We start from the raw sequence: 22,863 nt of genomic DNA, 5'->3' as shown, positions 1-22,863 counted from the left end.
TATGGTCTCTTCACTGTTTCAATTGGGAGTGTTTCCCTATCATATTCAGAGATGTCTATATTTCTCTACTGTTCTGCATGCCAGTAGTGATCTTCCAAGGACCATCCTTTCATTATCAATCTATTCTTGCAATTCTGGAAGAAATGCAAATTGTTTTTTACTCATTAAATATACTGCAAAATGAATGCAGTTTGAATAGTAAGGTAAAGGTAAAGGTTCCCCTTGCACATATGTGCTAGTCATTCCCGACTTTAGGGGGTGGTGCTCATCTCTGTTTCAAAGCTGAAAAGCAGGTGCTGTCCAAAGACATCTCCGTGGTCATGTGGCCGGCATGACTAAACGCCGAAGGTTCACAGAATGCTGTTACCTTCCCACCAAAGGTGTTTCCTATTTTTTCTACTTGCATTTTTACATGCTTTCGAACTGCTAGGTTGGCAGAAGCTGGGACAAGTAACGGGAGCTCATTTCATTATGCAGTGCGAGGGATTCGAACTGCCGAACTGCCGACCTTTCTGATCAACAAGCTCAGCGTCTTAGCCACTGAGCCACCGTGTCCCTGAATAGTAATGTGCAGTTATTCTGTACCGAACCAGTAATAATATTTTTTCTACAAAACTATCCAAAGATTTCATGGGACACTTTCTGTCTCCAGAATAGGAAAATCTACTCTTTTTTTAAACCAATTTATATTCTATTCTCCTATCTTTTATTTGGCTTTGACTTCTGCTTACTTCACTGCTGCTATTTCAGCCAAGCAATACTGAAACATCAGAAGCAGCATTTTCATTCATGGGGTCTGTCTCTAGGCCTGTAATACTTAAATAGTCTAGAGTCTTTACTTTGGCAATATGTACATTGAACAATCCTTGGAAGCTTATCCATGTCAAATTATTTATTCTTTTAGTATTTTTATCTTGTTTTCTGTAACGGAAAAATGCTCCCCGGTAACAAACAAGAAAAATAAGTTTTTACTATGCCAAGTGGATGGTGTTCAGGTCTTGGAAGGATATATTCCAGGAAATGAAAGAGTGATTTAAGGTGATTTAAGTATAAATTCGACGTTCATACAGCAAAATCTGAAATGACTGATTTGTACAAAATCTGGGGAGGGAAAGGGATGAGTTTCTATTTCTTATCAGTTACCAATACACACACACACACAGACACAGACACACACACACCCTTTTCTAATGTCTTCATTATTACATTTTAAAATTAATCCTTTTTTAAGGATGGAAGAAAAGAATAAGTTGATAAATTCTTAACTGAACTGGGATCTGATTCCATCTCTTTTCCCTAAAAATCATTTTTTCATTTGTTGAATTGATCCGCATATTAATTATACCAGTGTTTTTCAACCTTTTTTGTGCAAAGGCACACTTTTTTCATGAAAAAAATCACGAGGCACACCACCATTAGAAAATGTTTAAAAAAAATTAACTCTGTGCCTATATTGACTATATATAAAGTAATTTTCCCACGGCACACCTTATACTATGTCACGGCACACTAGTGTGCCGCGGCACAGTGGTTGAAAAACACTGGATTATACAACCTTGGATATAATTACAATATTAGATCTAATTTCAATCTAATTTCCATATTAGAGGCCCTTCTACTTGTTTAAGAAGGGGCATCTGCTTTTTTGATGATGTCTTTCAAACAGATTTGATTCAGCCTTTGACAATGTATCTTAAATATTCCAAATGTTATTCTAACCCTCAACTTCTTTTCAGATGGAATGATAGTATTAGATAGGTACTGGTACAGGCTGCGTATTTGAATTTCATGAGTAGGAGTCAGAATTGAATCAATGCAGAATGTTTATTTGTGCACTTCAAATATATTGACACAGATGCTGTCACCTTTGTTCTCTGACAAATAGTATTTCCTAGGACACAATGAGGAAGCACTAAATAGCAATAGCACTTAAACTTATATACCGCTTCACAGTGCTTTATAGCCTTCCCTAAGCAGTTTACAGAATCAGCATATTGCCCCCATCAACTTGGTCCCCTCATTTTTCTGACCTCAGAAGAATAGAAGGCTGACTCAATCCTGAGCTGCTCAGAATTGAACTCCTGGAGTGAGCAGTGAGTTAGTCCTACAACACTGCTGGCAGGCCAAAGATTCTTAAAGGAACCTGTGTACTGCATTCTAATCACTGCACTACCATGGCTCTGAAACAATAGAGATGAAATTAATAATTATGCCAAAACATTTATATATTAGAAAGATGAATTCATAATGAGCTATAATTGTGTATTTGCTGTACGACTATAAGACTTGGCTAAATGGCAGCAATCATATATGTGGAAAGCAACTATGCTGTGAGAAACTATTCTTTTTAATGCATTTTATTTATTGATATGTCACATTTAAAATTAAATATAAAATAAATATAAAAATAAATTGCTCAGTTTCTTCAGATAATACTAGACTATAACTCATATCATTTCTGACTATCCACTAGTTTGTTGGTTGTAAGATGATTTTGAGTTTTACAGTATTTAGAGGATCACCCATACCTGGTACATGCCATCATTTTCATAAACCAAATGTTAGCATATATTTTTTGAGTGAGATAACATTTTGTAGAGAAAATAATAAAGGGTTTTTATGAAGTTACTGTAGTTATAGGTTGGTCTTTACATTTGAGGTTGTACACTTGCTACACCTAGTGGACAATAGCTGAAGTACTCCTTTAATCTTGCAGATTTATTTGTATACAATTTTGCCATGTGAAAACAATGTAGGGTGCATTTTTCCCATCAACATGTTTTTTTAAAATACACACACACACACATGATAAAACAAAATGCAGGTTTCCTTGTTTGGGTTTGGTGTGTTATCATTGGGTGAGAGAGAAATTCTTCATACTTTTTAATCTGGTGATCCTTGACAGCAATGTCTTTCTAGGTCGTTCTTTATATTATTTTACTATAAAATCAGAAATAAGACTGACTGATCAGAAAATAGTCATGAACGAAGCATTTGGAGTGCGGGGAAGGGGCAGGAAGGGATTGACTCACTTGTCTCTAAAAGTATTGCTCTAAACTACATATTGGTTTGTTGAACACTGTGTTGGGGCATACATATTTGTCAAGATTAATCTCTGGTTTATCAGAGTCAGAAATTTATATGATGATTATATTCTGCTTTTCCTCCTAGACCAAAATGCAATGCAATCTAATTAATCTTAAAGTTATCACATTACTTTAAGTGTCATAACTGAGTAGGGATTTAAATTGGATCTTTATAATCCCTTTCCAATCTTGTGATAATTCAATTTTTGCTAATTGATCATTCAATTCAATATTTCTACCACAATTTCAAATTTTGTTAGTAGCCTTGAAAGCCTGCAAGAGCAGGGGAGGCATGATATAAAGCAAATAAATAATTTGTATCCAATATTTCTTTTTCAGGCCAAGCAAGCAATTCTTGAAATGGATGCAATTTGTAAGTATATCTTGTTTAAATAATTAAGCTGCACTTCTATTTCTAAAGATGGGAAATAAATATTGAGAGATGAAGATATTTAATGAACATAGTTGATGCTAGCTGTCCCTAGGTTTCTGGGGGCTATGTAAAGTCTGTTGAATAACTATGTGAGACACATGTACGTCTCCCTTAAAATGTTGCTATTATGCAAACTCACAAATGATACCTGGCTCACTCTGTTTCCAGACAATGTGACTTTTGTAGGTGTCCTATTTGTAATGTAGGACTGCAGATCAAGTTGTTTAGCTGCCCATGTAACATAATAAAATTTCCACAAGCATCCTTATGATATTTTCTTTTTAAGTTCCTCTTATATACAATAAAAAGTTCTTGGTGGATGGGTGTGCATTTGTGTATATTATCTGTCTGTGTCTGTACATATGGGGAGCTTTTATAGTTCAGAGACATTGTGCTTCCTGAGAAATAAGGTCAGATTATAGCTATGCTTAACCTCTATATTTTATTTTTCCCTGTATATGTGAGTGGGATTAAATTTACTTGAAGTCCCTTTTAAATAATATTTTTTGTATTCTTGTATTGATATGTTCACAATCCACTGTGTTATGTGTGTGTGTGTGTGTGTGTGTGTGTGTGTGTAGGAAGAGTTGTGCTATGATGTGGCTTGTTTGCATCCAGTAGATGTCAGATGATCAAAAATATTATGTGATACTGTTGTTTTTATGTTCATTTTTTATTATACCCTGCCAATCATCTGTTAAGGCTACATGTGAATTCCTTCAGCATGCCTACTTTACCAAGAGCTGTGAAACTTGCCTAAAACGATTGGGTCATCTCTGGAGAAATATTATTATTCTAAGAAAGAAAATTAAAGGGTTTTCTTGAAAGGGACAAATGAATCCTATTCTGATGTGTTGTGATTTCTGCCTTTAGCTGCATGTACCTATATAAATCTCAGCATGAATCCTATTTCCGGATTGTACTCCATTGTGGCAGATCATTCAAAAGTGTAGTTGTGGCTGAATCTTATACATAAAGCATTACTTTCAAAATCAAAAAACTTTTTTTAAAAAATAGATCACCCAGGGTTCCATTACAGCCCAGAAGAAATGAAAGCTTCAAGTAACTCTAAAGAGGGCATCACTCCACAAAGGATGAGAAGGAAATCAGGTAATACATTTTGCTTTAGGTATGTTTATATTTACAATTAGGGACGCAGTGGCTCAGTGGCTAAGGTGCTGAGCTTGTCAATCAGAAAGTTCGGTGGTTCGAATACCTGCGTAACGGAGTGAGCTCCCATTACTTGTCCCAGCTTTTGCCATCCTAGCAGTTCAAAAGCATGTAAAAAATGCAAGTAGAAAAATAGAGACCAGTTTGGTGGAAAGGTAACAGCGTTCTATGTGCCTTCGTTGCTTAGTCATGCTGGCCACATGACCACGGAGACGTCTTTGGACAATGCTGGTTCTTCGGCTTTGAAATAGAGATGAGCACTGCCCCCTACAACTAGCACATATGTTTCAAATTTCATAGAAATAAAATACAGATTTAAGACTGAAAATAAAAGCAATAGAAAAGTTGTAATGTGAGCCACAGTAGGAATGATCTTTAAAGAATTCATATATACATACCAGTGGTGGGTTTCAGCTCTTGTTGCAACCAGTAAGCTGCAATGGGATCTGGGCATGCACCACGCACATGCATGCGCACTCACCACCTGCAACACTCCAGCTGCTCGGTGGAGCGTTGCGCAGGCGCCGTACGCTGTGCATGTGTGCACTGATGGCCCGTTTCCTTCAAATATAGGTAAGGAACGAGGGCGGGTGGGTGGGCGGGCCCTCCAAAGCACCGTTCTAGTATGGTGGCTGCTGTTTCTGTCAGGCACCAGTACACGCATACCGGGGTGTACCGCCTGCAACCCACCACTGATACATACTGGCCATATTATGGTAGAAATATACTTTAACTTCACAATTTAGCAGTAGCTTGCAATTACACTCAGTAGTGGGGTTTGTTACTGAATAGCCACATGAGGTTGCACTGCAAATAACCTCTTTGAGCAGATTTGTCTCTCTCATAAATCCACCCTTCATTTTTTAAATAATCTACATATGTGATATTTTTATGTGCAGATATAAAAAGTATACAACAGATACCTTTGTAACATACTCATCTTTATAAAATACAAAATATGATACATTCATCATTTCTGGTTGAATTCATTAGTCTCCAAAAAATTGTTGCTTTTCCTGGTGGAAGAAATGGACATGAGATAGACTGAAATAAATGGCTCCTTGCCCTGTGCCCTACATAAACGCTGATTATACCGAATAAAACAAGTCACCTTTTCCACATACAATTTCAGAGGCCTCAAACCCACCTCTATTGGTATCCATGCAGTAATTGCTTTGTCTGCCCTCAACTGTCTTGTGCCTTATCTTTTTAAAAGAGTGGTGTCAGGCCCAAACAACCAAGTTCCCACACAAAGGTATCAATTACCGTATTTTTCAGAGTATAAGACGCACCAAGGTTTTGAAGAGACAAATTTTAAAAAAGTAGGTAGATAGATAGAGGGAGAGAAAGAAAGATAAAAACAGTAGGTAGGTAGGGAGAGTGAGAGAGAAAGTGTGTAGGTAGGTAGGTAGGTAGAGGGATAGAGAGAGAGAAATACAGGAGGTAGGTAGGAAGAGAGATAGTAGTTAGGTAGGTAGATAAAGGGATAGAGAAAGAGAGAAATAGAGATAGAGAGATAAATACAGTAGGTAGGTATGGAGAGAGTGAGTGTGTGTGTAGGTAGGTAGGTAGAGGGATAGATAGAGAGAAATAGAAAGAGTTGGAGAAATACAGTAGATAGGTAGGGAAAGAGAGAGTAGGTAGGTACATAGGTAGATAGAGGAGGGGAGAGAGAGAGAAATACAGAAGATAGGTAGGGAGAGAGAGAGAGAGAGTAGGTAGGTATGTAGGTAGGTAGGTAGAGGAGAGAGAAATACAGTACATTAGGTAGGGGGGGGGGAGAAAGAGTCGGTAGGTAGGTAGGTAAATCTTTCCAGGTGTATTTATCCATGTGCTGGAGAAGGAAATCTCTGACAATATGCAGCACCTAAGATTTTGTTTCTGCTGACACAGCACTTGATCAATGTAATTCTCATCAATCAGTTAAAGAGCTTCCCAAAAGGAAAAAAAAAACATTTTTGCACTCTGCAAACCCCAAAATGGCCCGTTTTTCATGAAAACAGGCCCATTTTTCCCCCCCAAAAAAGGCATGAATAGCTTGGGGGGGGCTTGCAGAGTGCCTCTGGGAGGGGGGGCAAAAATTAGCAAAAAAGGCCCATTTTTCAGAAAAACAGCCCCGTTTTTTGTCAAAAAAATTGCATGCATAGCCTTATGGAGGCTTATAGGGTGCTGCTGTGGGCTGTGGGGGGCAAAAATGGCCCGTTTTCTGCTCATTTCTGCCCTCCCCAGCCCCCAGAAACTGTCTGAAAGCATCTATAAGGGTATGGAAGGCCATTTTGGTGAAGGGGGCGAGGTTTCGGGAGGCAAAAAATGCTGTATTTGATGTATAAGATGCACCCAGATTTTCAGCCTCTTTTTTGATGAAAAAAGGGTGTCTTATACTCCGAGAAATATGGTAATTATTTTATTTCTCATGCCTGTTTCAGAGGAATCTTCCCAGACTGGTGGTTTGGGCCAGACTAGATAAGGTTCAATGACAACCAATTGGATTTTGCCTTCTTGTGTGTCTATGTAAAGAGTACACACTAATTTTCTGCTTGACTTCTCCTCCCCACCCCCCCGGCTTGGCCAGTCTCTCCAACAAACCATGAAGTGCCTGTATGGTGTTCCCACTGCAGATATTAAGCAAGGATGTCTGCAGACTTGGTTTTGGCTACCTTAGTCACTTAGCAACTTCCCTCTTCAGGTACAGCTGAGATGGAGCAGCACTTGCAGCTGCTTCTTCTGAGATACTAGAAGGGCTTTGATGATCTAGGACACGGGTGTCAAGCTTGCAGCGTCATGTTGCCGTCACATGATCTATCATGACATTCATTTTCTCCCTTCGCGGAGCAGGGTGGGCTTGGCCTGCATGTGACACATCCACCTGTTTGACACTCCTGTTCTAGGAAGATAGAGTATCTACAGGCCATTTCCTTCCTAAAGGCCAAGGAATAAAACCAAGTTATCATTAACACTGCTTGTCAATCTTGTGCTAATGAATCCCACATTTTGAAAGCATGATAAGTTTCTCTGTAGTGCAGTTGAATACCATTGAAATATATAGTGTTTAATTCTTCCTGAAATAGATTCCTTTATTTTTCAGGTAGAGTTGTATAGGAAATCTGTTGAGGTAGTTTGGTTTCAGCAATCACATCAAGATCTAAGAATTCCATTTCCAGGAACCTTTGTAATTTCAGCTTGGTAGTGATAAAAGCTGAATGTATCTGGGTATAAGAGACATATAAAATTAAATAATATACTTAACATTTTTACAACATTTAAAAAATAAAAATATTAATAATCACATGTTTTCCACACAGAACCTTCTTCCAGAGTTCATAAAATCACAAAATCAAGTGGTAAGTTACATAATATCAAAATACAAGATATACTTTAGTTACAATGCATATTTAAGCATGGCACATTTCACTGAAATTATCCATGTAATTAACTTTTATATAGAATTTATATAGGAAATAACATCAAGTCTTAATAAAGATGTGTATCACAAATAATACAAAATTGTGAAGAATAGCAACTTTTCAAATGGGTAGGAAGACATTTCTAGCCCCTGAGTTTGTAAGCATTAAATGGCAAAAGTGGTGCTATAGATGGCATCCATTCACCAATCCTTACAAATGTGACTGAACTAAAGGCACCCATCTGTGGTAGATTTACACTGAAGGCATCATTTACACTACTTCAGGCTGCCATGTGAGACTGCACTCTGCTGTAATTAAACTTCTGTTGTTGTTTTAACTGGATCATACTGCTATTTTTAAAAATGGGGTTGTTTTAAAGAGTTGCAGGCTGGTTTTGCATTGGTGTTCCCACACTGCCTAGCCTTAAATTACATTATTTCCTCCTCTAAATGAAAACAAGAAAACAGAGAGACGTGCATGCCTTATTAAGAGGAAGTTTTCTCATTGCTTTCTTTCTTTATCTTAACCTTTTTAATTCTATTGGGCATTAAAGTCACTACAGTACTGTGCTACCTATTAGCTGTTTCTGAAGCACTTTTTCCTGCAATGAATAAATTCTATCCAATTAACTAAGCAGCTGAATAGTTTATCTACAGGAAAGAAATGTTTTCTAAAATATCTTTCCCATCCTCTACCGAAACATAAATTTAAGCGTTCTTAAATTTATTTTTATTCTCCCTGGATAAAGTGGTATACTAAAAGTTAGTATAAATGCAAGTCACCATATGATACTTACGTTTGTTTTTCAATCATTTCAGAAATGGACCCAAATTTGCAAAAGGTAAACTATATTGTTTATTGAAGGAACTGGCAGCTTTAAAAAAAAAACAGATGATGAATATTACCCATGACATATCTATCATCTATCTATTTACGGGTAGTCCTCAACTTACAACCACAACTAAGCCCAAAATTTCTGTTGCTAAGTGAGACATTTGTTAAATGAATTTTGTCCCATTTACAATCTTTCTTATCACAGTTGTTAAGTGAATCCCTGCAGTTGTTAAGTTAGTAGCAGGGTTGTTCAGTAAATCTGGCTTCTCCATTGACTTTGTCTGTGGGTAGCAATAGGTGATCATATGACCCTGGGCACTGCAACCATCATAAATTAAGTCAGTTGCCAAGCATTTGAATTTTGATCATGTGACATCGGGGCTCAACGATCATGTCACTTTTTTCAGTGCCACTGTAACTTTGAATAGTCACTAAATGAACTGTTGTAAGTCAAGGACTGTCTCTCTGTCTGTCATCTGTCTATGCTCTTAAATTAAAAATTTCTATCTAGAAGCTTTACCCTTTTTTCCTGTTTTGAAGTACATTGAAACAAACAATATTTTAATGTAAATATTTTAATGACCATGTTGCAAAAAAGAGGAGATCAGGAACAGGAGCAAACAGTTACATGATAAAACATAGGTGATTATTATATGCAAAAACAGCAGAGGGCACACCATAGAGATCAAGAAGAGTTATAATACAAATCTTCCAAGCTAAAAGCTGTGCATATATGAGAAATGATTTTAAAAAAACAGTCTACATATGCATGCTCTGCAAAGCACACCACAATATACAAGACATATTTTTAAAGCAGGATTGGAGGATTTCACCCCAATCTTTGAGCAATATGTTGAGGGCCAGATGTGAAGACCAAAGACCACAGCAGGCAGAATCATTGAATTGTTCTTTTAAAAACCATTTGAAAAATAAAGACAAGATAAATTGTCTTTTAAAAGAGCATGATTTTAATAGCAAAGTAACATGAAGATGAAGAGCATTGTGGGCTGCTCTGGATACTCTGCTAGGCTGTATAAAAGACGAACTGCATAATACAGAATATCGAATACTTAAATCTGTATTTTTTTCCCCTCTCTATCCCTAGCGGATGAGTACTGAAGGAACCCTGCTATCTCAGACTGAGTTATTCCTCAGTCCCAGGAAGAATCATTCACTGAATTGCCAACGACTAGATTCCAATGAAGCAGCCTATAGCAGTGGTCAGGAGGATAATATTCTCACATATGTTACAGAGCAGACTGATGCTGATGATGAAGAAGAGACCGAACAAGTAAGCACCTTATTTCATGAAATGGGGAGAGAACACATTGATCCATTAATATTCAGTATCATATTATGTTTTCCTAAAAACAGTCTTTTGACTCCCAAAATAAGCACTTGGCCTTATTTTCGGGGAGGCCTTATTATTTTTGAAGTGCAGGAGATGGCGAATGGGGGTCACCTCATGGCTGCTGCTGTGTTGCAATATTTTCCGGGAAAGCTTTTTTTTGGGGGGGAGGGCTTGTTTTAGCACATGCTCTCAAAAGCCTGATTGGGGTTATTATCCAAGGAGGCCTTATATTCGGGGAAACGGGTTATGTAGAATGGCTCCATGAATCATACTAAGCTGAATATACAATGGGGTATCCTTGCTTTAGCTTTCAGAAACCCAAATTAATTAACAGAGGAGGTTAACATTTTCACATCTGCATCCTAGCCATTGGGGGAATACAATAGGAATTTCTGAGATCTTTTGACCACTGTTGTATTCTGTCCTCTGCCATGAAGCTTAGCAATGAAGGGAGGAATTCTCTCAAAAGAATTTCCTTCCAACCCCCAATAGTTATACTGAGCTAACAGAAAGAAATTTGGTAATGTGCTGAGAGGGTGAACACATGAAAGAATAAAAAACAAAAGAGAAGACTGAATAAGGGAAAAAGACTGAGAAACATGATATTAAAAAGTGAGATGCAGAAAGTATAGTTGAAGATGTAATTTCCTCTCCTTGTTGATTCCCCTTCATCCTACCAACATTCATTAATTTAACTCTGCATATATTGGTGTGTTACCAATATTTTAACATAATGACAACAGTTTCAAAAAAATCTTGTTTGAATTTACTACATGAGACCATCGTAGATGTCAGTGTAGATAGAAGAATCATACAAAAATAGTCTTCCATGGTATCAGATGAAATATAGCATCTACTTGTTGAAATCAGAATGTTGATAGACTTTACTTTGGCTGAAATTAGACATATAGTTTAATATTCGCCCATTTCCACAGAGCACTCAACATTTTCAGCAAAAACCAAAGGGAGGCCGCAAAAGATTGAATAGTCAAGTTACTGAAAATTTTGAGAAACGAAGGACTTTTAATCTCAACATATGTGAAATTCAGGTAATTGAAAAAGTTGTGAAATCATCATGGCAGCACCTAACTCTGGTTGAGCTAAAACAACCATAGTAAATATGATTGGATTAACTGTTTAATATTTGGATGGGAGTTTACCAGAGAACATCAGAGATGTAGCTTAGAATAACAAGCAGAAATAATATACAAGGAAAGTGAGTGCTAAGCCATGTCTGTAATGCTATTAAGAAATGTATGTGGACATGGATATGAACCCATTCAAATTCCAATAATTTCCTTTAAAAATATCATAGAAAACTGATTTTTTCATGTGTTGAGAGATGCAAATGAAGTAAAAAAAAGGGAGAAAAATCAGAGGCTACAACACAATAATCAATAAAAACAAAAAGTTGTATGGGATCATTTATTACTGTTTGCACATCCTATTATCTATCATCCCCTTCTCTGTGACTTATCCCTAGGAAAGAAAAAAATGTTGATAATCAATAGGTTCTACTTAATGCTTATTAAAACAAGCTTACATCTAAGTATGAGTCAGGATGAAGTAGCATTATAAGATTCGGTTCCAACTCATGTAGACATGTCATCAACTTTCCAAATTTTGGGTTTCAAAAGGCACAAGATGCTTATAGAAAAATATCATTTTATGTGTACAGACAAACATAAAGGTTTGCAAGCAAGCAAGAACTCCCTGGTATCCCGGTTCCTTGCATGTTATTTAGTTATGGTTTTCATAATAGAATGAACAAGAGTATACGTCTTAAACCTTAGAATACAACAGAACTATCAGTGCCTCCTTCCTATGCAATTTAAGGAAGTGTCATTTTTGCTACACAAGAATCAGAAATTTTAGAACTAAGTTCAGGATTAGCATTGATGTGATTAGAATACAGACTAATAATATTCTATATTTGAAAACTTCACAGAACTCCAAAAAACGTACAGATGAAGCTCCTTCCCAGATGAACACAAAGCTTTCATTTTCCTGCAATGAGGATAGTCAGTTATCTGAACAATTTACTCCCCAAAACAACTCATTTGTGGCAAATATTTTGGGGAGAACAGCTGCAGTGAGAAATATCTGGACAGACCATCAGATTCGACAAGCATTGTTCCCAAGTAGACGACCTCTGCAAGACAATATAGATGATGATGATGATGATTACCAAATGTTCATGCCATCAGACTCCACATCCAATTTAACTTCCATTGCATGTGAAGAAAGGACCCCATCAAACCGTCCTTGCAGTTGGCATTTAGGACTAGTCCATAAAAATGATATTTCCAACCTGAACTCCCATAGAATTATGAGGCGGGCCAGCAGCGCTGGTGAAAGTAAAACTGGAGCAAGATATAGAAAGAATTACCATGATCAAAGTGCCTCTTGGAATGAAATTAAAAACTCCAGAAGTGACATGGACAATCTTCAAGAATGTCAGGAATCTTCAGAAGAATTGACTATAGATGACATAGATCATGTCTATGACAACATAAGTTTTGAAGATTTGAAGTTAATGGGGCTGGCTCAGAGGGAAGAGTCCAACCGTACCCCACAAGGGTCAGCTAAAGATTCACTCTATGAGACATATGACGAAGACTATTCTTTCAAAAAAACTCAAGCATCTCAAAACAGGACTTGTATTCCTAGCAGAAATGAAGCCATTCCCAGGAGACAGCCTTCACCTGTAAGGTCTTATGAGTTAAGGATTAGTGAGGAAAATATCTATGATACCATACGCCTTCCAGAAGAGTCAGTGTCAAATTTCAAAAGTGATCCCCTTAAATGTTCCAAAAAGAGAAGTTTTCTGGGTATGGAAACAGATTTTACATGCTGTAACCAGTTCCGACAATTTGTTTCTGAAGAAAGCCTCCAATTCAGTGAAGATGAAAATCCCTATCATTACGTTCCATTAGATCGTGGCTGCTTAAATTTGGCAGAGAGTTCCTCAAATTCTGATTCACACTCTCACAAGTCTGTTGCAGATAAATTATCAGAGGAAGTAGATGAAATCTGGAATGACCTGGAGAATTATATCAAGAAAAATGAAGAAAAGTCACGGGATCACGTCCTTGCGGCTTTTCCTGTCTGCAAAGATGAGGTTGATAATCAAGCATCTAGCAGAACTACTGGTGGACCAAATAAAGATGTAAAATATTCATTGACTATGTTCCCACTACCGGAAAAAGGTGTTTTGTCAAAAACTTTGCCAAACAAGGTAGCCAGGTTAAGTGAAGCCAACATTAAGTTTGAAGAGGCAACATCATATAAAGCAAATTCACTAATAGATCTCAACAGATCTTCTCTCTCAAATGACAGATGTTTTGCTGATAGCCTTTACAAATCTCCCAATAATATATTCTGCACAGTAAATACAATAAATACTAATGGTGAACTGGATTCTGTGGATAAAACAAAGAACCGTGTTTTTATGATGGCAAGACAGTACAGTCAAAAAATCAAGAAAGCGAATCAGTTTTTGAAAGTAAAAAGTGCAGAGCAAGAGCAATTTCTGAATCGGCAACAGAAATCAAAGCACAAGGACTTAGCAGCCATTTTAGAAGAGAAGAAACAAGGTGGACCTGCCATTGGTATACTTATATTTTCCCTCATTTTTTAAACTGATCTGTTGAATACTTGAACACAATGACTTATGGGTATACTTTACCCATCCATTGGTCAATATTTCTTTGAATTGACTGAAAAAGTCCAATTAATATACTTATGCTAGCATTTCTTTCATTATGAGTAAGATCTATTCCTCTGTTAATGCAGCCAACAGTGTGCAGCAGCTGCCAAAAAGCCAATACAGTTCTAGGCTGCATAAACAGAGGGATAGAATCAAGATCACGTGAAGTGTTAATACCACTTTATAATGCCTTGGTAAGGCCACACTTGGAATACTGCATCCAGTTTGGGTCGCCATGATGTAAAAAAGATGTGGAGACTCTAGAATGAGTGCAGAGAAGAGCAACAAAGATGATTAGGGGAATGGAGGCTAAAGCATATATAAAACAGGTGCTGGAACTGGGTATGTCCAGTTTAATGGAAAAAAAGAGTAGGGGGGACATGATAGCAGTGTTCCAATATTTCAGGGGCTGCCACAAAGAAGAGAGAGTCAACTTATTTTCCAAAGCATCTAAAGGCAGGACAAGGAACAACTTGCCTCCAGAAATTGTGAATTCTCCAACAGTGTAGGTTTTTAGAAGAGATTGGACAACCATTTTCTGAAATACTATAGAGCTTCCTGCCTGAGCATGGGGTTGGACTAGAAGATTTCCAAGCTCCCTTCCAACTCTCTTATTCTGATTTGAATTTTATAGCACTGGCTTAACTAATTGGCTTTTAAATTAAGCCACATGTTTAATTTAAATCAGAAAAGCAGTACATTTCTCAATGCATTTAAGAACACGCTTACCATAAATTCTAAACAGTTGCGTAACTTCATTTAATTAATAAAAAGGTTATGAGACAAACATATAAACATAAATGTTGTATTTTGCTGATATTTGCTTGAAGTGAGGAATGTACCAATAATATTTAGTTTTATTGTCTTCTCCAGACATTTTATTGTGGAAGATATATATATATATATTGGCTGGGTAGAATGTTAAGAGGGCTAGTTATAGTGTCATTAAAGAGTAGTGGGTTTTTATTGTGCAAATGAAGAGAGCAACCATGTTTTGAGAACAGATACACAGAAATGCCTTGAAAAATATTGTCTGATTGATTGGACGTATGTGCCTCCCATCTTATATATAATAATTCTGGTTGGCTCACACAAAAAACAGAACAGGAGTAAAAATATATATTTAAAAAACCCATTTAAAAAATCCCAAAAAAACTCATGGTACTCAAAAACAGATTATCCTCCCTTCATTGACATTTAGAGTTGCTGGGCTCCAGCCACTCCCTAAACTAATGCTTGTGGGAAGAGCTAGTTCTTCAAGGCCTTCCAGAGGCCAAGGAGGGTGGAGGCCTGCCAGATCACTAGAGAAGAGGGTGCTCCACTGGGCAGGGATCACTGCAAAAAGGCGCACTTCCTAAATACCATCATATGACTTTACTTTGGTATCAGGAGACAGAAAACTGAGTGGATGTAGTTACAGGAATAAGTATGTAGAAGAAATGATAGAAGAAATTGTGTAGCAGTAGTTGTCAGGCATCAACAACTGGACCCATACATGCACAGTACAAGCTAATTACTTTCTGGCTATAATACATGAATCTCCCCCGTCTGGCAGCTACTCCTGGGAACAATTACCGTGGCATTCACAGGCCGTTTTTTGCTCAATTTTGTCCCTCCGGCCAGCCCACAGGAACACTCTATAAGCCTCCTAAAGCCTATGCATGCCCTTTTTTTGACAAAAACGGCCCATTTTTTCGCAAAAATGGGCCATTTTTGTCTTTGTGCGCCCCCTCCGGAACACTCTACAAGCCTCCTAAAGGCAATTCATGCCCTTTTTTTTTAAAAAAAATGGGCCCGTTTTCACAAAAAACAGGCTGTTTTTGCTAGGTCTGCAAAGTGCAAAAACTTTTTTTTTTTAATTTGCCTCTTCAAAAACTCGGTGCGTTTTATGTCCAAGTGCGTCTTATAAGCCAGTACGTCTTACATCTTATACTCCAAAATATATGGTAGATAAGGCTTCAGGGAATTTAGGGCAGTTGACCTTAGCCCTTTTGCACTTCTGCAGAGTGACTCCAGGCTAGCGCCATGCTTGATCCCTCCTCCCTGAAGTGAGCACACTATGTCATCATGGATGTTACAGTCAGTTTGTGGTTAAAAGCATCCATCTAGAAACTGGGAACCATAAATTCTAGTGCCACATTAGGCATGAAGCCAGCTGAGTAGCCTTGATCAGTAATTCTCAGTCCTAGGAAGTAGGCAATGTCAAATCATTTTTAAAAAGGAAACCTTGCCAAAAAAAATTCATGGATGAGTTCAAGCAGTTGCCAGAAGTCAACATTGACTTGAAGCTAACAAAAATAAAATTAAGGGGTACATATATTATACATATGGATTTCATTTAGGCTTCTGGTTGCATGAACTTCATATACCCTAGTTTGCTCCAGAGACATCCTTCTTCAGAAGATGGAGGAGAAAGCATAGGAAATGGGGGAGAAAGATCTCTGTGTCTAAGATCAGATGTTCATCTATTATTATTTTTTGCAGTAATAGCATGTTAAAATCTGTGACACTTGACTAAAAGTTTATTTTAAAATATCCTTATTTATCAGGAAATGTTAACGCACTGGTGTTGTCATCATTATTTATTAAGGTTAGTTAAAACTTCTCTTTGTTTTTTAGGTGCAAGAATTGCTGAATATTCTCAACTATATGATCAAATTGTATTCCGGGAAACCTCACCCAAAACACAGAAGATTACTTCTCAAGAAACAAACATAAGATATTCTTCACCTGTTTCCACGTCTCACTTAGCTGCAGAATGCTTAAAAGCTGAAAATTGGCTTTTGCATTCAACATATAGTAATGGAGAACTTTCTGATTTTTCTCCTTGGCCAGAAACTCCTCACCTGAAGACAAAAAGCTCCCTTATAGAAATGGGGGGGACGCCAAATGTGAGACCTGTAACCGGCTCAGTGCCTTCCTTTCAGACTCCCCTTCGTCCACACATTCCTGCACAAAGGTGGAGTACTATTATAAATCAACCCAATAAAGAGAACTTGTATCACAGCCACCTTTATAATTCTTTAGGCAGGACAGAGAGCAGTACAAGGCCACCACCATCTAGCAGATCACAGTCCTCTTGCTCCATTGTGCTCAACAAGTCTGAAGAATCAATAAATTATCCACCTGAAATGAAGAAAAAGCATTTGCATTCCAACAAAAAATGTCTGACTGACCACTGTCAAGAATCAGTGTCTGTTGCCATCCCTGGCCATTCAACATGCGATGAGACAAAGCAGGCCTCAGAAAATGTCTCAGATGTTATTCTACAAGATTCTCAGAAAATTCTGAGAGTGAAAAGGAACTTGCCTTCAAATGCACAAATAGCAACCCACAATTATTTTAGTAATTTCAAAGATACTGACAATGGAGAAGGAGATGATGATGACTATGTTGAAATTAAATCCGAAGATGAGGGATCTGACTTAGAGACTTTCTGTAACCAAACAAAGGACTTGGATCCCAAAGTAAATCCACACCCTACTCATTTAGAAACTCCCAGTGGCAAATTGTTGGATCCTTCTAAACTATCAGATCCTTTCTTGACAGCATGCAATGATTCGGACAAATTGAATGATTACTTATGGAGTGTGCCATCTAGTAATCAACCGAATATTGTCCAGTCCCTAAGGGAAAAATTTCAGTGTCTCAGTTCAAGTAGTTTTGCTTAACGTTGCCTTTTCCCCAATTCCATTGTTCAGCCTTAATGTGTTATAGTATGACCACCAGTTCTTGTCTTATTGTGTGTGTAGGTATGTATGTATGTATGTATGTATGTATGTACACATACACACATACATACACCCACAAACAATTATAGGAACAATACCTTGCATTTGTGTCATTCTGTTCTAGCAACTTTAGTGTATATTAGAACTGGCCACATACACAAGAATTTCATAGAGAAACAACGGTGGAACATCTTCAGTGATTAAACTTTATGCATTCATAATTTATTTGCTTTAACACAGAAGAATGAACTGCTTTGACTCAACTGAAATGTACTAATGTGTTATATGTATGTACTAGTTACGTTGCCACACAGTTCTAATTAAGTAAAACTGCAAATGGTACAAACTAAATGGATCTTTGGGATCAAGCAACAACATTTTTCAGGAATTCTAATTTAGGAAATCCCTTTCCCCCCAATGCACTAAATAATTTATTTCTACCCCACTTCCAAGCAATCATGTTTCCAACTCACAAATTTGATACCCACAAATCAACAGCAGCCTAGGACCCACCTGCAGAGTCTTCTTACTGGCTTTGGCATCAATTTGAAGGCATCTGGGCATAAGTTGCAATCTCTGGCAACAAGTCAGAGGGCATGTATGCATGCCCTTATCAGTCTTAACATCAATCATGCAAGTGGGTCTAGAGAAAACTTTAAAATTAGGCCGACCAACTAAATAGCTTCTTCAGGTTGGCATAGGGTTCTCCCCCTTGCTTATGTTGCTGTACATACCCTTTTTGTAAGACAGCTTCAGTTTGAAACACTTGAAAAAAATATGTGAATACATCTATACAATCAAATTTCATATGAAGGAGAGTAATGATCTAAGTACCAACTGAAGTACCTTTTACTGAGCAGGATTTGCTTTCTTACATCATCCCACCAAAAGGGATAACAGCAGTCAGAATTTTTATGACATGAGTGGTGACTTGGTGATTTGGCAAAGCCATCAAATTAGCAAGTACACAATCCCTTTTACTAAAATAAGTACTGAAAGAGATATGCTCCTTGAATTACTTTGAAATTCATCATTCTGATGTTTTTTCTTAGTAGAATGCTAGTTCACTTTTATTTTTCTTGTATCAGGAAGCTGCCCCGACTTCAGTAGAAAAACTGACTGCAAATCGAAGTGTGTTTAGTAAGCAGATGAAAAATAAGTTCATATGAAATTAGGGATTTATTTAATAAAATATGTAAAATAATATAAATATAGTAATAGGAATCCAGATACAGTAACAAGGTTGTGTCTGCTTTATTATACTGGAGGATTGTTGTTAATCTTTAAAAAAATAGTGAAATATGTAACATGTAGTCATATAAGGGACAAGCGTCAGTATATTTTGAGTACTTTTTAACCTTGCTGGCAGGGAATAAAAATAGCTGAATTCAATATGGATGAGCACCTAAGACATAGTTTTTGTAAAAGCAAAGGGAATGATAATGATTTTTCTGGTCTGGATGAAAAAATTCTGAGGAACTCCACCTCTAACTTTTTAAAATAGTTCTTGATTGTAGATAGCTACCCCAAAATTAGACAAAAGTATTTAATTTGGGGAGGGGGGGCTGCTTTATAAAATACGTACAGTAGCCAAAATAGAAAGGAAACCGTTGTTCACCTGTGTGAATATTATGTTCGCATTGGTTAGTTGAATAACTCAAAAGATCACACATTTTTCTGAAAATATTTTAAACAGATTTATTTACAGGTTCAGAAGGCTAATTCTATTCAGATTTTCAGATTGCTCCAAGGATATGTTTTTCTAAGTTCTTGTGTTTAAACAGAACAAGTAGATGCCGTTTCATCTACAGAATGTAAGTTAACCTTTGGGTGACAAGATAGGCCTACACATTTGTTCATTAATTATTGTGGGCAGAACAGAAATACGGAAAAAGTAAAAATGGTTGTTAAAATTAGAATATTGGGGGCAGAGAATATTGTATGTAAGGGGCTTGCTATCACATGTACTGTATATTCTTTGTTGTCCAGTTCTAAAGGTAGGCATATCATCTTTTTAATAATTTACAGCTCTCCTTCAAAACTTTAAAGAGATTTTAGAGGAGCCTTATTTTTATCCAGGTAATATTGTCTGTAAAAAAAGTAATTGTTTTTTTTAAAATCTATTCTGTATTTACTGGTAGTACCTGCACTATACTACTGGACAAATGCAAAATGAAGTTGCTTATTCTGGGTGGATTCACACCAACTTTCCTAGTTTCAACATATCATGTGTTACCGTTTTATTCTATTGATAAGAAATAGACCCTCTGTGTTGCACTTTTACATAACTCATTTTGTAAAGACTATGTAAAAATATATGTACATGTAGAAGAGTTCTTTTTTCTCCTTTGTTATGCTTAAAAGCTGACTGTAAAGCATGTCAAACCTGTAAGTGCTGTGTAGAAAAAATAAATACTACTTGCTTGCAGCAGTTACCTCAGACTTTTTATGAACTACTTTATTTAATTTTGCAGAAATAGATAGTTGCAGAGGCTCTATTTTTTTTAAGAAATAATATCTTTTAAAGCTTTTCTGTACCAACCCTTCAGCTACCTTGTTCTGCAATTACTGTCTTTTTCTGTCCATGCAGCAGCCTGGAGAAGAAAACACTAAAGCTTAAATACAAAATCAGTGCATTCAAGCCATAGCAAGAATGTTGGGTTTCTATACCCAGTAAGCTAGTCAAAGTGACGAAAGGCCTAGGCAAAATGAATATTAATATTTTCACTCAAAATAACCTTTCCTTTCACCTGTAAGACATATTAAAATCACTAGAACTAATTTGGAAAAAAGCCCTGTCTAGACTACCAGGAGTGGAATTTAATTATGAACAATTAAATTAACAGGCCAGGAGCAAAGTCTACAAAGCAAACCTACTATCAGTGTCTTTGGCCAGCTGCCAGAGCTTACTAGCAGCTACAAATGCAACAAAATCCAAAACACAAAAATGACAGCTGCCAATTCTTTTAAATAGTGGGGGAAACATTTTTCAGTTTTTGTTTGACTGCTGATGCCAACACCAATCAGTTGCAATATCCCAGGCTCATGTGAACACCTTTTGCAAGCTTCTGGCAAACAGTCAATGGGAAAGCCAGATTTACTTAGTAACTTAACACCTGCAGTGATTCACTTAACTGTGGCAAGAAAGGTCATCAAATGGGGCAAAATTCACTTAAATGTCTTCACTTAGCAATGGATATTTTGGGCTCAATTGTGAGTTGAAGACTACCTGTATTATGACTTGTGTTGGAAAGTTTAAAATGGTACCATAGTTTGTAACCAATTTAGGATGAAATCTGCTATCAGGAGTCAGTCTACATTCAAGTATAAAACATGAATTCCTAAGACCCCACTAAAGTTATTACCTAAAAAGGAAGAATTTTCATCATTGACAAATTGAAATAATGCCTTAAATTTGCCAAGAACATACAGGTCCTGGACTGTTGAGAAATCTAAATTATAATGGATTCAAGAAAGGTAACCAATAACCTGTCCTTGAAGTTATGACCATCACAACACCCTGACACATGACTGCAATTTGGGAGCCTGGCAACTGGCACTCACGAAGTCAAGTGATTATGATTTTAAATGACTGCTTTCACTTAACTACTTGATTCACTTAATGACTGGTAATATTCATAAAATCAGGGCTGTGCAAATTATGACTCACTTAATGACCACATCACTTAGCAACCAAAATTCTGGTCCTAACTGTGTTAAGCTGAAGACTATAGTGAATAATGGACTGGCAATTTCTGTCTAGCAACCCTATGTTCAACTTATTTTCCTCTGGGGGTAGATATAAAAACCCCCAAAATTCTCAGAATTATTTTTTCCCCTGGTAACTTCATGATCACATCTCTTAAGAAAAGTATAAGTTGCTCCAGCTTTCTCCCAGTCTGTTTTCTGATCTCCCAACTGTGCCACATTGGAACTCATACTTTCCCTTTCAAATTATAATATGGCCATAACAACATCAGGAGTGCATTCAATACAAGGGATTTATTTTTTTAATTCATCAGTAATTTTTTAAAATTGTCTTTAGGATTTATCTCCGAATCTGCAACTTGAAAATTTTGAGTTCTACTTTTCTAACGGGGGAAGAAGCCAAGACCTCTGCTCAGTACCCAGGAAACGGGTCCCCGTCACACTTAGGATCACGCACCTCCTACCCGTTCTACTTTCTATGGAGATTCTGAGTCACCCAGGTTGTCACGGTTGTCCCAAAGGTGCTTTTTCAAGAGGCCACTGGACTTTCTGGTTTTTCTTTGAAGACGTTTCACTTCTCATCCTGACGGGACGGTGGAGAATGGAAGGATTTATACACCTTGCAGACAGCAGGTCATTAAAAGAATGCAAATGACCAGCTATCTGCAAGGAGTATAAATCCTTTCATTCCTCATCATCCAGCCAGAGCTGAAAAAGCTTCTTGGATGAGAAGCGAAACGTCTTAAAAAAAAAAAAAAAACAACCACCATCCCAAAGTCCAGTTGCCTCTTTAACAAAGCACCTTCTCGTCTGCAGCCTCGCCAGCCCCCTCGCTTACCTACGAGGCCTTTATTTCTCTCCCCGCAATACGGAAAGGAAGTGCAACCGACTCCCTCCGCCGAGCTTGGCTCCGCCTCGCCTCCTACAGAGGCTGGAGCCAATCCAGCGCTGTCCGGCGGCCAGTACCCTACTCCGCCTCCCTTCCAGCTGCACCGCGCGCGTCCTTCCCCAGAGCCCAGCTCCTCCTCCTCCTGCTCGCCGGGAACCACAGGGTACTCTTCGGCCGTCTTCTTTCCACGCAAAAATGAGGTTTTCTGCCTTACGCCGCCTGCTCTGCAGACCAGCGGGGCCCGCCAAGAAAAGCTTCTGCGGCTTCCCTCGCAAAAGGCTGCGCCTCGTGCCGGCCGCTTGCTCCGCGGCTCTCTTGCCCCAGAGGGGGATCAGCAGCACGCGGGGCTGCGGCGAGAAGCAACAAGGCACTGGCAGCGAAAGCGCTCAAAGCTACGCGCTGAGGTAGGCGGCTGCACCGCGCACGTTGTATTGTGCGTGTGTGTTGTGTGTGTATACATTTATTTATATGTAATATAAGGAAAAAGAAAAAAGTGTCGGCTGCCAAATCTCGCCACTCTTTCTTTTATAACTAGAAAGTGGCCGGCC

The 22,863-nt window shown here is 37.7% G+C and overlaps 2 protein-coding genes and 1 long non-coding RNA gene across 5 annotated transcripts in view; 2 read left to right on the top strand and 1 right to left on the bottom strand.

Annotated features, from left to right (window-relative positions):
- PLEKHG1 (pleckstrin homology and RhoGEF domain containing G1) overlaps window positions 1-20,151 on the top strand; it is a 127,002-nt gene extending 106,851 nt beyond the window's left edge. For 2 of the 3 annotated variants that reach the window (XM_014059840.2, XM_087718295.1), the window contains 8 exons: window positions 3,426-3,459; window positions 4,537-4,629; window positions 7,992-8,030; window positions 8,912-8,934; window positions 10,033-10,218; window positions 11,214-11,327; window positions 12,227-13,889; window positions 16,607-20,151. In XM_014059840.2, the coding sequence (XP_013915315.2) occupies window positions 3,426-3,459; window positions 4,537-4,629; window positions 7,992-8,030; window positions 8,912-8,934; window positions 10,033-10,218; window positions 11,214-11,327; window positions 12,227-13,889; window positions 16,607-17,658 (3,204 nt within the window). In that variant the 3' untranslated portion in view covers window positions 17,659-20,151. The remainder of the gene's footprint in view (window positions 1-3,425; window positions 3,460-4,536; window positions 4,630-7,991; window positions 8,031-8,911; window positions 8,935-10,032; window positions 10,219-11,213; window positions 11,328-12,226; window positions 13,890-16,606) is intronic. The other variant, XM_087718296.1, reaches the window with a different exon arrangement.
- On the bottom strand, window positions 6,410-22,339 carry LOC148045057 (uncharacterized). The gene is made up of 3 exons (XR_015697036.1): window positions 22,265-22,339; window positions 8,890-8,967; window positions 6,410-7,895 (listed from the first exon to the last, which is right to left on the bottom strand). It is a non-coding gene; the product is annotated as an uncharacterized LOC148045057 (long non-coding RNA).
- A 93-nt stretch (window positions 22,340-22,432) lies between these two features.
- Window positions 22,433-22,863, top strand: part of MTHFD1L (methylenetetrahydrofolate dehydrogenase (NADP+ dependent) 1 like) — a 160,627-nt gene continuing 160,196 nt past the window's right edge. The window contains exon 1 of the mRNA XM_087718294.1: window positions 22,433-22,719. Within this exon, the coding sequence (XP_087574420.1) occupies window positions 22,511-22,719 (209 nt within the window). The 5' untranslated portion in view covers window positions 22,433-22,510. The remainder of the gene's footprint in view (window positions 22,720-22,863) is intronic.

This window comes from Thamnophis sirtalis, unplaced genomic scaffold, assembly GCF_051295495.1.
Source record: "Thamnophis sirtalis isolate CommonGarterSnake01/CBP01778 unplaced genomic scaffold, rThaSir2_p1.2 scaffold_6, whole genome shotgun sequence".
NCBI classification, from domain to species: Eukaryota; Metazoa; Chordata; class Lepidosauria; order Squamata; family Natricidae; genus Thamnophis; species Thamnophis sirtalis.
This window is presented reverse-complemented; position numbering and strand designations above follow the sequence as displayed.